This window comes from Odontesthes bonariensis, chromosome 15 (genome assembly GCF_027942865.1).
Source record: "Odontesthes bonariensis isolate fOdoBon6 chromosome 15, fOdoBon6.hap1, whole genome shotgun sequence".
In the NCBI taxonomy this organism is placed as follows: domain Eukaryota; kingdom Metazoa; phylum Chordata; class Actinopteri; order Atheriniformes; family Atherinopsidae; genus Odontesthes; species Odontesthes bonariensis.
This window is the reverse complement of record NC_134520.1, coordinates 26,007,378-26,021,044: the sequence shown is the minus strand read 5'-3', so window position 1 is coordinate 26,021,044 and position 13,667 is coordinate 26,007,378. Positions and strand designations below refer to the sequence as shown.

The window sequence follows — 13,667 nt, the reverse complement described above, 5'->3', positions numbered from 1 at the left end:
CAAACACTACTCTCACTCTCATTTTCTTACTTTTAGAGGAGCAGAAAGGTCTCTGTAATTCCCTCTGCTATGTGATAACAGTTACTAAACCAGTATAACACCTGCTCAGCGCTGTTGTCAGTGCTGTGACTCAGCCTTTTGTCTTTTGTTCACCGTAATCCCTGCATGTGTAAGTGGATCCTCTAAGAGCAGGATAACTCCTTTTAAGCGGTTTTGAACACTACAGGAGGGACCAATATCCACTAACTTCTCATTTACTTCTGCATTTCTGCAAGAAACCTCCATTCTGGTGAGTACTGCACAAGTTGCTTGGTTTGAATTTTAAAAAACTGCTGACTGACTTAAAAACCGACGAGTACGATATTGGCGTTGTGGAAAGGTCACTTGTTGTTGTGGGAATTTGAAGATGAGGCCGTCAGCACGTCTCGAAAACAAGAGCCAAATCAAGAGGCCACTACTCATTATGACTGAACCCTAACTGTCTTGATGGGGTAGGAGTTGAACCTGGACGAGCCCTGCTGGCCCGCAGAAGGGGAAATGATCCAGGGGAAGGGGGGGACAGTGAGTGAGTCAGCGGTGGTGGCTCTGGGACGGGGAGGGTCACACACAAGCACACTCTTTGTGTCCCTCTAATCCCCCCAGCCAACACAGCTTTGGCCAGGTTTCATCATGAAAGTGCCATGAAATAACTACTTTTTTTTCTCTCCTCGCAGTAAATCTCCCCTAATCCTGCGGGCTGCGGAGACAAAGGCCTCTGGGACCTAATCCTGGAGCTTTTAGTGGGGCTGAGGGGCTGGCCGACAGAGCCTCTTCTAAATGACTTATTTCTATCGGACACTAATATAGCTTGACAGCCAAGAACGGGGAAAGGAGGAGGAAAAAGGCACGGGGAAAAAAGAGCACAAACATTTTCACATATTTTCGAAGTCTGAGCTGTTGATTGTGTGCGAATGTGAAGAGAAGAGGTGAACCATAGTTATTGGTTTAAACCTACACGACAGTTTATGTGCAAATACTGATCAAAACACGAGCTATTTCTTTTCTTGCGGGAGGTTTTGGTGTAGGAATGTACCTGTGGCATTTAATGAGTGCGAGGTCGACACCGCCTTTCCAACAGAGTGAAAGCCCTTTTTACAGGCTGCATCGGATATGTAGAGGACTTACTCTCCTCTTTGCTTGCTGTGGTATAGATTCTATGGATCAGTTCTTGGTAAAAATCAGTAATCTATTTGGTGCTGTATGATCTGAATGTCTGTCTTTCCCAAAGAAAGAGTCTCTTCTCTGTTGAGTTATTATTTTTTTCTAAATCAATGATTTGTGTCCAGAACAGATGTTATGATTAGATTGTAAATCTATCCCGGAAAATCCGACTTAACTTACTTAACCCTACGGGAAATTGTGTTGTATTTGGCTAATTTTTCCTCAAAGGCACCACGTGGACGAGGCCAATCTAGATTCCAAGGAGGCACGCTGACTTCCCTGAAACTCTACAAAAAGTAAAGTTTGTACCATAAAAAAAGGGAAAAGGTATTCTTACTCATCACGTGAAGCGCTGTTCAACAGGTGAAAGACTTTATTGTATGAGTTTTATAGAAGAGTCCAAAAAGTCAGAGCCTGAAACAATACTTTTTAAAGAGAGAAGCTGACTGAACTGGAGGAAGGAATTTGAAAGAGTTGGGAGGCATAGGAGGAAGACGCTGGAAATGCATTGTGGGACATGTAGGATCTTAAGGTTTTGGAACTTTGCCCATATTGGAAAAACCATATCCCAGGATCAGGATATCCCACCTTGTGTTGCTCTTACAAGTATTATTTCTTTCTTTCCTTGTAAAGCTGCTAAAGTGTCCAGCATGTGTCTAATGCACGATTGTTTAAACTGCATTTGGTTTAGTGATGAGTTACTGGACCGTGACAGTGGATCAAATCCTGTACGGTTAAATATTTTTTGGGTTCAACATTAATTTGCAACTAATAAGTGCCTTGACCCATAGACAATATGAACAACCCGCCCCAATTTGTTATGTAAACCAAATATGATGAAACTGTATTACCTCAAAAATATACAAGAAGGTTGAGTTATTTTCCACCAACAAGGAGTAATTCTGATAAAAATTGGTGTGAATTAACAAAAAAAAAAAAGTTAAACTGATGTTGGAGGCTCAAATTCTCTCTCATAATTTAGTGTTTTTTTGCTTCCTGAGAACAATTTTAATTGAGCTCAGCTGGATCTTAAGAAATAGTTCTCCCTGAGCAAAGTTAAGATTAACTTCACATGGTGACAGTTCATAGGCAAAATATGGTGCCTGTTAGCAAAACAAACCCTTAGAGAAAACCCCCTCTGAGGGGATGGGGGGGCACTGTCACAAGCAGCGGTATGGGAGAAAAGAAAACCGAGAGGGAGAGGACAATCAAAGGCTGTTATTTTAATCTGTCCTGCCTAGGAGATTAGCCGACCACATTGTTTTAATTGTTTTAACTGGGAGGGAATGAAACGCTCGCTTATTGGGGGATCCTTCGCATAAATCTCTCAAGTTCAATAGTTTCAAAAACTTGAGCTCCTTGCTGCCCCCCTCTCCCCCCTCATCCCACCTAATCCCGGCTAATACCTTTCTTTCTATTGGCTAATGGCTGAGGGGAGCCTGGGTAAATGTTTCTTAAATAGTCGAGGGTGAGAATGATTTCGGAGAATCAGATCAGTGCCACCACAAAAAAAAAAAAAAAAAAGAGCGCTGGTGTTCCCGGGTAGAAGGCCCATACTGGACTAAGAAATTCTGCTTCGCTTCTGTGCGTGCAGTTTTTTTGTTTTATTTTACCTGAATGTCCCGCTTTTACACAGGATTTGGATCTCAGGTGAACAGGTGAGGGTGCTTTGAATTTTTGACGGAGAAGATATTTATCAGAAGCTACTGAACATAAGTAGGCCCACGATCCTAGTAGAAACATTTTGAATATGCTGATCTTAATCCCTCCAAGCACAAAAAAATGTAGCTGAGTTCATGAAATCTGTCAAAAATGAATAATCATATTGATTTACTTTATAGTTTAAAACAATATTTCCTTTCCCGCTGTTTTTTTTTTCTTTTTACTCAAACGACAGTAGCCACTTATTGTCTCAAAAATATGGAGTTTGGAGTCTAAAGCCCATTATAACCTGATGTCAAATCCTTTTATGCCTAAATATACCTAGGATGTGTGTATTTATTGTCTTGTGCCTGCACTTCTTCAAATGATAATAACATTAATTCTGCAGTAGTCGTCTTGTTTGAATGAATTTAGCAAGTCTCTTGAAGTGTCTTAGCCGTCAGTTCCACCCCTGGGAAAGAAATCCACAGTAAATAAAGTCATTAAAGACCCGTCTTTGTTCCATTAGGTTCACGATGAACTCCGTGAATTTTTGCGGGGCCCCTGGTGGTGGCGTGTATCCCCTCCACGGCGTGAACTCCATGCTGTTCGGCCTGCGCCACCAGATGGCGGAGCAGTACCACAGCTACCCGGCCGCAGCTCCAGCGGTGCACACCTTCTCTGTGGCAGAGAGGCTGGCAGGTGGGCCACCGTGCTCGTGCACGAAAAACCAGAACACGTCAAGTGACGGACAACAGTTTTTCTTAGAACACTTTACATATTTCTGTCATTCAACACTTTATTTATCTAAGAGCTGTTGTTTCTTTGAAAATCCATAATAAGGCTGACTATTGCTGTTTAGATAAGATAAGCCTTTTATTAAAACCTTTTAGGGAACGTCAAAGCTGTCCATTAGCAAATAACCTTAAGTTTTCAAAATGAATAACATCTTTAGGAGCTGCGACTTTACAGTAGACCCAATGAATGGAGTCACTGATACATGTTACTCAGAAATGTACTAACATTTAGTTCTTGATGAAAATAAGTATCACTAGAAGGGTTACTTTCAGTTTGGTTAAGGAAATGAACAGGCCAGCAACTGAGCTCCAGCTCACTTCATTTACAGCCCAGTGACCAAACGTAAAGATAATGCTTGAGCAAATTTTGTTCATTATATTTATGTTCTGCTGTTTGTGAGATAATGATTCTAATAGCAGCAATGAGTTGTTTACATGATACTTTGACATAACAGTCTGTACCCTCCAGGTTTGCTATGAATTTATACTTCTGATTTATAGATTTATGTTAATCTAAAAAGGAGGGTTGATGACACGGACCTAAACAAATGGAGCAAGCATATTAAATGACTGTAATTAGTTTTTTAAAATGATCATTATTGTCCGTCCTGACAGAGCTTATCCTGGAAGCTCGCTATGGCAACCAGCAGAAGCAGCGCCGCAGCCGCACAGCGTTCACCGTGACGCAGCTGCAGGCTCTGGAGAAAGCCTTCCAGCAGACGCAGTACCCAGATGTTGGCATGAGGGAGAGGCTTGCTGTGTGCATCAACCTGCCTGAGGCTCGCATTCAGGTGACATCACGCTCCACCCATCACCTGACTCACACCTGAAACCAAACTATCTCTGTAACCATCTGTGTTGCGTGTTGTTTTTTTTTTTTTCTGTACAAATTAGTTTCCCTTCTGATCTCTCTCACCCAGGTGTGGTTCAAGAACAGGAGGGCAAAGTTTCGTAAAGGTCAGAGATGCTCCCCTCTCTTAAGAGACAACAGTTTGGAGGAAGCTCCACCTAACTGTAAGATGGGACAGGAGGAAGTCAGGACTCAAGACAAACAGGACGAATCCACGGCATCCATTGAAAGCTACATCTCTCATCCTTGCTGTCCTCTTCCTCCTCATGTGGATAAAAGCAGGGATACAGACTCTGAAACCTCCCGGCACCCCCTCCGACTTCATTCTCCTCCCCTTTTTCCCTTTGTGGCAGGGGAGCGTTACTGTCACCCACCTCACCAGCCAGTTCTGTCCACAGAGTTCGCCCTCCCACCGCTGTTCTGGCCCATCATACAACAGCACAGCTCTGCCTTGGGGATTCCTCCATCAGTTGCCAAAAACTGTAGCCTCTCCCTTCAGACTGCTTGCTCCAGTAAAACCGTGTGTCACCCTCACTTAGGACTGTAAATGACTTTTGAATCTGATACATTTAGTCTGAGATCTCTGCTGCTTGTGGACTCTGAAGCAGCCCTGTGGGAGAGCAGATACTGACAGACAGCTCAGAAAAAAACATCTGTATTCCATGAGTTTCATTGAAAGGAAAGGAAAACAACTTTGGTCTGCCTTGGCTTACATCCACAGGTTGTTGTTTGTGTGTGTGTGTGTGTGTGTGTGTGTGTGTGGCAGTCAAATGAGTTGCTGAAGGGAAGATTAATCCATCTAATTTTGATTACAGCCAACAGGCAGAAGCATTTAAACCTATTGCTGTCCTCCTCAGCACTGTTAAGCTGGCTCCACTGCCAAGTGTCATAAGTAGTGGCAGACAGTATATGGTAAAAAGCATTTGGTGAAAGCTCCTTATTGTAACTTAAAACTGCAACATAGACATGTAAATAAAAATCTTTTGGACCATCATCTCTGCTTTCTTTTCTAGTTTTGTGTGTTTTAGCTCGACAAACCTACAGCAGTAGGATAGGTTTGTTAAAATGTACAACACAAACTACAAATGTAGAAAACACATGCAACAGTGGAAGTGCTGTGATTGTGTAATCGTAACATGCCATTAATTCTGAGAACTGTTCAAAACAATAGCGTGCTATGATCGCACGATCACCGCAGTTATTTTGCATACCACGACCTGATCACAATACAACTCAGTGTAACAAGATTATCCTGTAAACTATCCAGATACTGTGGTAAATATTAGCATTTTAACATTAGAATGTCATAGTGAAATCTGGTGTTTGGAAGTACTCGAATACACGAGGAATAATAAATGAACACAAGATAACAGGAATCTTCTGTTCAGCAGCAAAGCCTCCATCAAACAAATATCAATCTGTTCTTAGTGTGTGTGCATCAGTTTGGTGAATTGATGTTTAAGTTTAAGTGAATATTGTTTCCATACAATGCAATTTGAACATTACAGTTTATGAGCTGTCAGCTTCAAGTTTAAGGTTGCATAACAGGCGGGGGCAAAAGAGGCTGAGTGTTGGAGGGGATCATGTTTCTGATTATAAAGCCTTAAATTGTATCAAATTGGGTGTCGAATGTAACCCCCTCAATACAAAACTGAAACACTATGTCAGGATAGGCTACATCTCAGAGGGAAATGTCGGGTTTTTTATGTATTTCTCATATTTTTTAACAGAAGTTTAAAATACCATTGAAGTATTCATGCATCAATGACAACAATAAGAACGACAGATTTTATAATTGGACAACAATAGCTTGGGACTTTTCTTTTGCAATGGGTACTTTAAGTTTTAATATTTAAGTTAGTTTATTTTCTGTTTATACTCACAAACTTTGGTAGCTTGTTGTGAGAACTTTTAATATGCAATGGAGTAACGTCACCATGTTGGACTTGAATAAAGGATAAGACGGCACTGAACACGTTGCACATTCACCATCTTGTAGATGTTTAAATGTCTTAAAATTGTCTTTGATTCAGTTGTATTAAAAGTGTACATTTGTCAACTAAACTCAACCAATTTGGAGCAGCTCTTGGATGGCTACGCGCGCCTGATGTTTTGCTGTATTCACCAAACTAGTTGCGTCTGTTTTCCTACGTAGCGGCGTACTGGGTGAATCAGCGTGACGCTGCGCAACTGAGGGAGGCTTAAAGAGACCACAGTGAAATCATAGCAACTTGAGGACAAGAGAAGCCAAACGGGAAAGAAACCAACGGCCGAAGAACCATGACTTCGACTGCGTTTCGATAGCTAACGTTCAAAGGTAAAACGCTGTATTTCAATAACTAAAGTTGCTCTTTGACGAGTGTATTTCACGACAACCGTACTACCGTGTTTGGACGTTCCTGTTGGTGTTCGTGTGCTAGTTTGCTAAATGGCTAGCTAGTGAGCAAAGCAGTATGAGATCCATGCCGCTGGTGAGCAGTCGGTTAGGATTAAGGAGTTGCCCGGCAGTGGTCTGGCTAATGGCTGTGGCTGGAATCTGAACTATTGAACGATATTCTCAGGTAAATCAATGATCCATTTGTATCCCAACGTTACTCCAGTTGATCATTTTTGTGACGGCGTCGCTTGGGACGTTGTTATTTTTCAGCTATTAAGCATTTACTAACTAGCCAGGTAGCATAGGGATTGTCAATCAATGAATATTTTATGCTGTGCCTTACTTCCACTTGTCCAATTTGCATTTGTTCGCTAACAGGTAGATATCCTTCGTTTTCTTGTATAGTGTAGTTACCAGTGTAGCTAACATTATATGGTTTACTGTTTTTAATCAGACGCTGGGCCAAGACGGACGGTGTTTTTGTTGGTGCTAGCTCTGTTAGCTTAATTCAGTCGTGAGACATTTCGACTTCACTCCAACATTAAAAATAAACTGCCTCATTAGATCATTTGGGCGTTTATGCTTGAATTATACGGCAAGGACAACCCTTTCTATTTCACAAATTGGCGGCGATTGAACGATACGAAGCTAACTTGATAGCCTCAGACTATCTGGCCTTGTCCGCCGTTAACGCCAGCTCTGTTGGAAAGCCTTTCTTACTACATTTGTTTGTGATTTTGTTTATCTGTTTAATATTGAAAACAAACGTCGTGCTCAGATCGAGAGACGGTGAGCACTTGGGATTACCCGAAACTAACGTTAAATGACCGCTTTTTGACACTATTTGGTAGCCTGTTAGCTGTTAGCAATCATTAACATAAGCCTTTAAGGCAGGTATTTGCACCACTAACAAGGAAAACTTGGTGATCTGGTCTGGTTACTGCTCATTATTCCCAATTCGAAGCTCTCTCTTGATATTTAGATTCATACTCGTAACGTAATAAGTCTTCTGTCATTACGGCTAGCTTTTTCAACTACAGTTGTAGCACCCTGACTTTTGAGTAACTGTCCTGCCAAATTTTCGGTTTATAGAGATACCATTTATAGACTTATTGTCTCTCAGCTTGAAACATAATTATTTCCTTTGTGTGCTTTAAACAACTTGGTGACAACTGACTAGACGGTTGACAAAAAAACAAACAAACAATGCACAACTTCCTGAAATGGAAAAGACGAGATGTAAGGCCCATGGCTGCCAAAAGTTACCTGAGTGGCAAGTTATTTAAGTTTTAGTTTAGTCCTTTAACAGGACATCTCTATTCTTACACATATGTATCATATGTGCCCATGTTTCTTTTTAAGATGCACCGAATGCAGGCAGCACATGAGTTGGATCGAGGCTATAGCTTAGTTTTGAACTAGGTTTTTGTGTTTTTCATAGCAGAAGAACCAGTTCTCAGAAAGGATAACTGGTTCCATATAGGCACCAAGAGTTTGCTGGTGTAAATCAAAGAAAAAGCTTAAAAGTCCAGCATGTGGGATATGATAAAGTTGTGCTGCTTAAATGCAATGGCCATGTAGTACTCGGGCAGAGGAGCGAGGATGACGACCCACAGCATTTCAGTTTATAGATGACATGTTCTAACATAATGAAAATACAAGATTCTCATTATCACGCATTTGATCACGAATTCTATTTAATTTTGCTGCAAACTTTACAGATTGGAACTTTTAACCAGGAACTTGGGGACCCCAGAGAAAGAGAGCTGTAATGTAGACACACAGTCGAAGCAGCAGTATAAAGCCAATAAAGTTGAGATGATTGTGGTAGTGAAATGTATTCATACATCACAGGTGAATTTGCCAAGTTGTTTAACTTAATAGCGGTGCATGTCATGAAGCTAATTTACAGCTAACCAGCCTGACCGCACCATGTCTGATCTTTCTGACGCACAAGGTGCCACATGTGCCATCAACTTGACGGTTAAGATAATCAGATTGGTTAAAAGTTGATCAACTTCTCTTTTAGTATGAATACATTTTCACTTTTTCCCCTGTGAGCATTTCCATTATTTTATTTTAATTGATTTTTGTCATTTCCTCTCTCCTTAAAATGATAAATGGCAGAGTTTGTGTTGCAAATGTCAAATTAATTCACAACTGGTAAACTGATGAAACACGACTGAGTTTAATTCTATCTCAGCGGTTTTAATCAAATCAATTTTGAATTACTCTACTCATTTCGTAATTGATGACATCTTCTGACTTCATACAGCACGTACCGACTCGTCTCGCACAACAAGGAAGTATTGTAAATGGCGACATACCGTGTTTATGAATTTCCGTGTTTCTTAGACGCCCACACTGCGATAATAAAGGATTTCTATCATTCAGACTTGCAGATATGTATGGATTTCTTATACTGTTTGTGTCATCAAATGCATATTGAAACATTTCAGGCTTCAGTTATTGTGGTCACCTTGATACAGCTTCCCTCCTCCTCTCTTGTTGCAACTTTAGAGTAAACCTGCAGAGAAGAATGCAATCACAAAGGAATCATGTCTGAATCATGTCAAATATAAATGGTGCATGCTCATTTTCTACAAGCTAACATTTGATAATGCTGTTTTTGCCTTCTAAAGGTATTACTATTTTAAAGGTATTAATATGTCAAATATTGCTGACTTATCTGTAGAATAGACTGTATCCAAATCTGTCCAATACTATGCTTTACAGTGATGCAAATTACGTGATGAGATGAGGCATTACATCAGTCATTGATCCGTGTAAGTGCCTTTCCATAGGAAATAGTAGCTGCTCATAGCTGGTGCCTGCATTACCTGCTCCCTTTAGCATCAGAAGCATCTTAGATAATCGACGTAAGGGAGTTAAGAGAGTGTCTCTGACCAGAGACATCTGGTTGTTTGTGAATGTTTGGATTAATGTTGTTTATGCTGTATTGCTCCTGTAATTGTTTATGCTTTAGTTTGGCAACTTTTGCAGTATTTTTATCTTATGTTCACATATTTCCTTAACAGCACACTAATAGGCTGAAACAAAATCTATTTAATTGTAATGAGTGATGATTTCTTTTTTTCCTCATATCTACAGTCTTCCGTTAAAATATCTGAGCTCCTATTGAATTTGCGTTGCGCCAGTAAGCATTCAGATCTAATTTCAGCAGTTGTATGAAACAGCCACAGTTGGCACAATTTGATATTCAAGTAAGAGGTGAAAGGGCTTTTGTTTCCCCTCGTTTGGAAAAGAAAATGCCTCCTATTGGCCTCAAAGTGACATGGTAAGAGGTCGTAATTGTCAAGTTGTTTTTTTTTTTTTTTTTTCCTGTTGGTTGTCTTCTATTGATTGAATCATGGTGGCGATTTTAATATAATGGATCGAACGGCTATTTTCTCCACCTGTTTTCCAAAAGACTACTTGTTTCTAATTTAACATGAGTGCCTAACTTCCTTATGTAATTTTTTATGGAGTCGCTTTCTTTACTGTGGAATTTTCTTGTTGACATAAATTTGCATACCAACCGGTTTGGAATAAATAGGCTTACATAGTCATTCATAGGTTGTGTATGTAGTATTTGTTATTGCAGTGAAGTGTGTTAAGAGGAATAACCACTAGAAACTGTATATTATTTGTACACGGTATGCATAGGAGCCAAGATACACTTTAAGAATGAGTAAATGACTTCAGTTTGTGACTCATAACCTGAGCTTTTATTGGCTTTACAGAAACATCTTTCTAATCTATGAACTGATTTCTCTGTGTTTTTGCTTTTGCAGATAACCAGTTGACATCGAACAAACCTGTCACCTTTTTGCTGTTCCTTCAACCCTGGGTTCCCTCCTGCTGTAGCCGTGCAACATGGAGAGTCTCCACTGTGTCAATGAAGGCTGACCAGAAGAAATGAGGCACTCCACAAGATGTTCCCAAGTGGCCTTTTGGATACAGTAGCTGTGCTCTGGAGTGATTTTTCATGACTAGTATTGTATGTTTGTCTGTGGAAACGTCCTAGAGAAATCTGCCTTTCGGCCAGGCAGTGGCATGCGATTCTGAGACTGGAATTAAGAAATGCACAAGAACGGAGCCCCTATTGTAGACAAGAAAAACAAAGAAGAAGAAGAAGAAGAAAACGGAAAAGCTGTCTGATAGACACACGGGGCACTTCAGCTGCAGTGTTGGCTCATTTAAGTCTCCTCTGCACATTTTAACTGCAACTCCTTTCCTCTGTCCTGTGAGATCTGTCTCCCTCCCCCTCCTTTAAGTGTCCTCCATCGTTGTTATTGGAGTTTCTATGGTTTGCATGGCTGGAGACTAACCGTGGAGAGGCCAGGGTATCACAAGCTTATGGATTTTGACAAGAGAGGGGGCAAGGGAGAGACAGAGGAAGGGAAAAAGATGTCTAAGACAGCAGGCAGCAGGACTGGACATGGGGGCAGGAGTTCGGGGACCAATTCTGGAGTTCTTATGGTTGGCCCAAACTTCCGTGTGGGTAAAAAAATCGGCTGCGGGAACTTTGGAGAGCTGCGGCTGGGAAAAAACCTCTATACTAATGAATATGTGGCCATCAAATTGGTAAGAGCACATATCCTGAAACTGGTGATGGTGTGAAAGCATTAACTTACTCATTCCAGCGATCCATAAGTCACTCATACAGATACACATCTTAGACCAGTTTGCTTCCCATATGACACATTCGTCTTTACTGATTTATGGGGGGGGGGGTTTGTGGTAAGTATTAAAACATTCATTCAACATTTGTTTTACAAAATGTGGTTGAGTTTAACCCAAGAAGAACAGAAAGTGAGGAAGTGAATAGGAGCCATCTTCCAGGATTTGGCTTTGAGGCTAATGCTCAGTTTCTATTTATCGAAGAAGTTAATATAATAATATCTTAACAGTGGAACTGATGTTTGTATAATTTATATACTATAAATGGAAATACATTTCATTGAGTTGGTAAAGGGAGATTAAGCTCTTTTTCAGTGCAGATTGGTTTTGAATAAGAGTGGTAAAGCTAATCCTCTGTAGAGTTTGAACTTTGAAGGACACAAGTCACTTGATATATGGCATCGGTCTTTATTAAGGCAACATTATAAAACATTTTTTTACAGCAACTAATAATGGCATTTAAACTCTTCTTGAATAAGCTCACAGCAGGCTTTATGGGTAATCAATTACTTTATCTTTTTTTTTGTCAGCATGAACAGTGTTTTTTTTTTTTTTTTTAAATGAAGCATTGGTTTTGACACAGTTGAGCTGTGAAAAACCACATAAATCATCAAGACCCGTTGGATTGCTCAATCATTTCTGCAGAACTTCCACTTCTATATCACTTTGATCACTGAATTTTTTTCCCATGACAATACCTTGATGTATCCAAGGTGTAACTGAAATTCTACATAATTCTGAATGTGTTGCTGTTCTCATCGACACCACCACAGCTACACTGGTGTATGGAGGATTATCCTTCACCTTTTTTCTTCTTCCATGGAGGTCGTTATGTCTTAATGACATTTTCTGACGACCTTGCTTACCACAAAGACTGCAAAGGTCAGCAAACAGCTGCAATTGCAGTTCTGTTCTCCAGAAATCTTTAATCGTGCTTGCTGCCTCTCCCCCTTTGCTTGAGAACCTCCCATCTGTTGTGTATTTTTATCACCACGGTGTCCAGCTATATCTGGATCTGACAGTAAGGCCATAGTACTGCTACAAGGATCGTGTAGCCCCACTAGACCCAGCGTTTATTGGGTGTATGATACTGAGAAGAGGAAGTGCTCTAAGTGGTCATTAAGCTCAGCAAAGCCTGGCTAACAGTAGGGCCTGATTGTAAGGATTATTTAGGGTGTAATTCCTTGATGGAAATGTGTGTTTTCTTGTTAATTGTATTTTCAGAACGACAGTGATAATTCCAGTTCCCCACTACTTGCAATTCTTCTGTGATTTTGGGCTTATTTAAAAAAAAAAAAATGAATTGGACTATTTAAACTGTCATTGCCCGCGTTACTGAGCCTGACATTGAGAGGACTTCTCCCTTGTCAAATTCTCAGGGTAACCCAGACTCTCACACAGTTGTCAGTCCACATGTTTCTGTCTGTCCCTGAGCTCAGAGCTCCCCGGGGTAACCCAGTGAATGTCACTGCCTGTCTAGAAGAGCTTCTGTTTTGTTACAGGCTGTTACTGAGCTCTTCCTTATGGACTAAAACAAATGGGAGCCCTGTTGTCTACGGCCACCTGCTAACACGTTTGATTTAAGTTGTGTGTCCTCCTGTGTCTCTCACCTCAGTGATTCATGTGCACTCGTAGGTAGAATCTGAATTAGTGTTTGCAAAGTACAGGAGTAGTAAGTAGGAGTTATGTTAATCTGGCAATTATTTCTTCTTTTCTTTTCTTTGCTTGTTGTTTTGTGTATAAATGGTTGTAGTGGTGGAAAAAGCTAAATAATATCTCCAGAGAATAGGAGGACTTAGCCTGAGTAGTTGGTTGCCAGATGCACAAATGTCATTCAGTGTATTATTACTATATATAAAAAAAAAGTAATAAATGCTTACATTAGGCCAACCGGAAACTGAACGTTAAACATCTTTCCAGGACACCTGACTTAAATGATGAACTGATTGCCAGAAATTACTTGACTGAATAGCTGATTAAGTAGTTAATCTTTTTAGGTTTACATTCCTTCCTTTTACTCTCCTAATTACTGAAGTCAAGGAGGTCTGAAGTGATCAACAGTCTCAGTGAAACTTTAAGGAAGTATGTAAATTATTACTTTGTCTGGCTTAACAAAGGT

General features: G+C 40.4%; 2 protein-coding genes across 7 annotated transcripts in view; both read left to right on the top strand.

Moving 5' to 3' along the window:
* The first annotated feature begins 227 nt into the window (after positions 1 to 227).
* Positions 228 to 5,482, top strand: dmbx2 (diencephalon/mesencephalon homeobox 2). 2 transcript variants are annotated; one of them, XM_075484429.1, is made up of 4 exons: positions 228 to 289; positions 3,371 to 3,543; positions 4,254 to 4,429; positions 4,559 to 5,482. In XM_075484429.1, exons 2-4 carry the CDS (start codon positions 3,378 to 3,380, stop codon positions 5,033 to 5,035), a joined length of 819 nt encoding a protein of 272 aa, XP_075340544.1. In that variant the 5' UTR covers positions 228 to 289; positions 3,371 to 3,377; the 3' UTR covers positions 5,036 to 5,482. The 2 variants fall into 2 exon arrangements, with proteins under 2 accessions (XP_075340544.1, XP_075340543.1); XM_075484428.1 differs by lacking the exon at positions 228 to 289 and adding an exon at positions 1,828 to 2,858.
* A 1,204-nt stretch (positions 5,483 to 6,686) lies between these two features.
* Positions 6,687 to 13,667, top strand: part of csnk1g2b (casein kinase 1, gamma 2b) — a 30,414-nt gene continuing 23,433 nt past the window's right edge. For 4 of the 5 annotated variants that reach the window (XM_075485723.1, XM_075485721.1, XM_075485722.1 and 1 more), the window contains exons 1-2: positions 6,687 to 6,805; positions 10,660 to 11,452. In XM_075485723.1, coding sequence (XP_075341838.1) covers positions 11,225 to 11,452 — 228 coding nt within the window. In that variant the 5' untranslated portion in view covers positions 6,687 to 6,805; positions 10,660 to 11,224. Of the gene's footprint in view, positions 6,806 to 6,932; positions 7,050 to 10,659; positions 11,453 to 13,667 lie in introns of those variants that run through there. The other variant, XM_075485720.1, reaches the window with a different exon arrangement.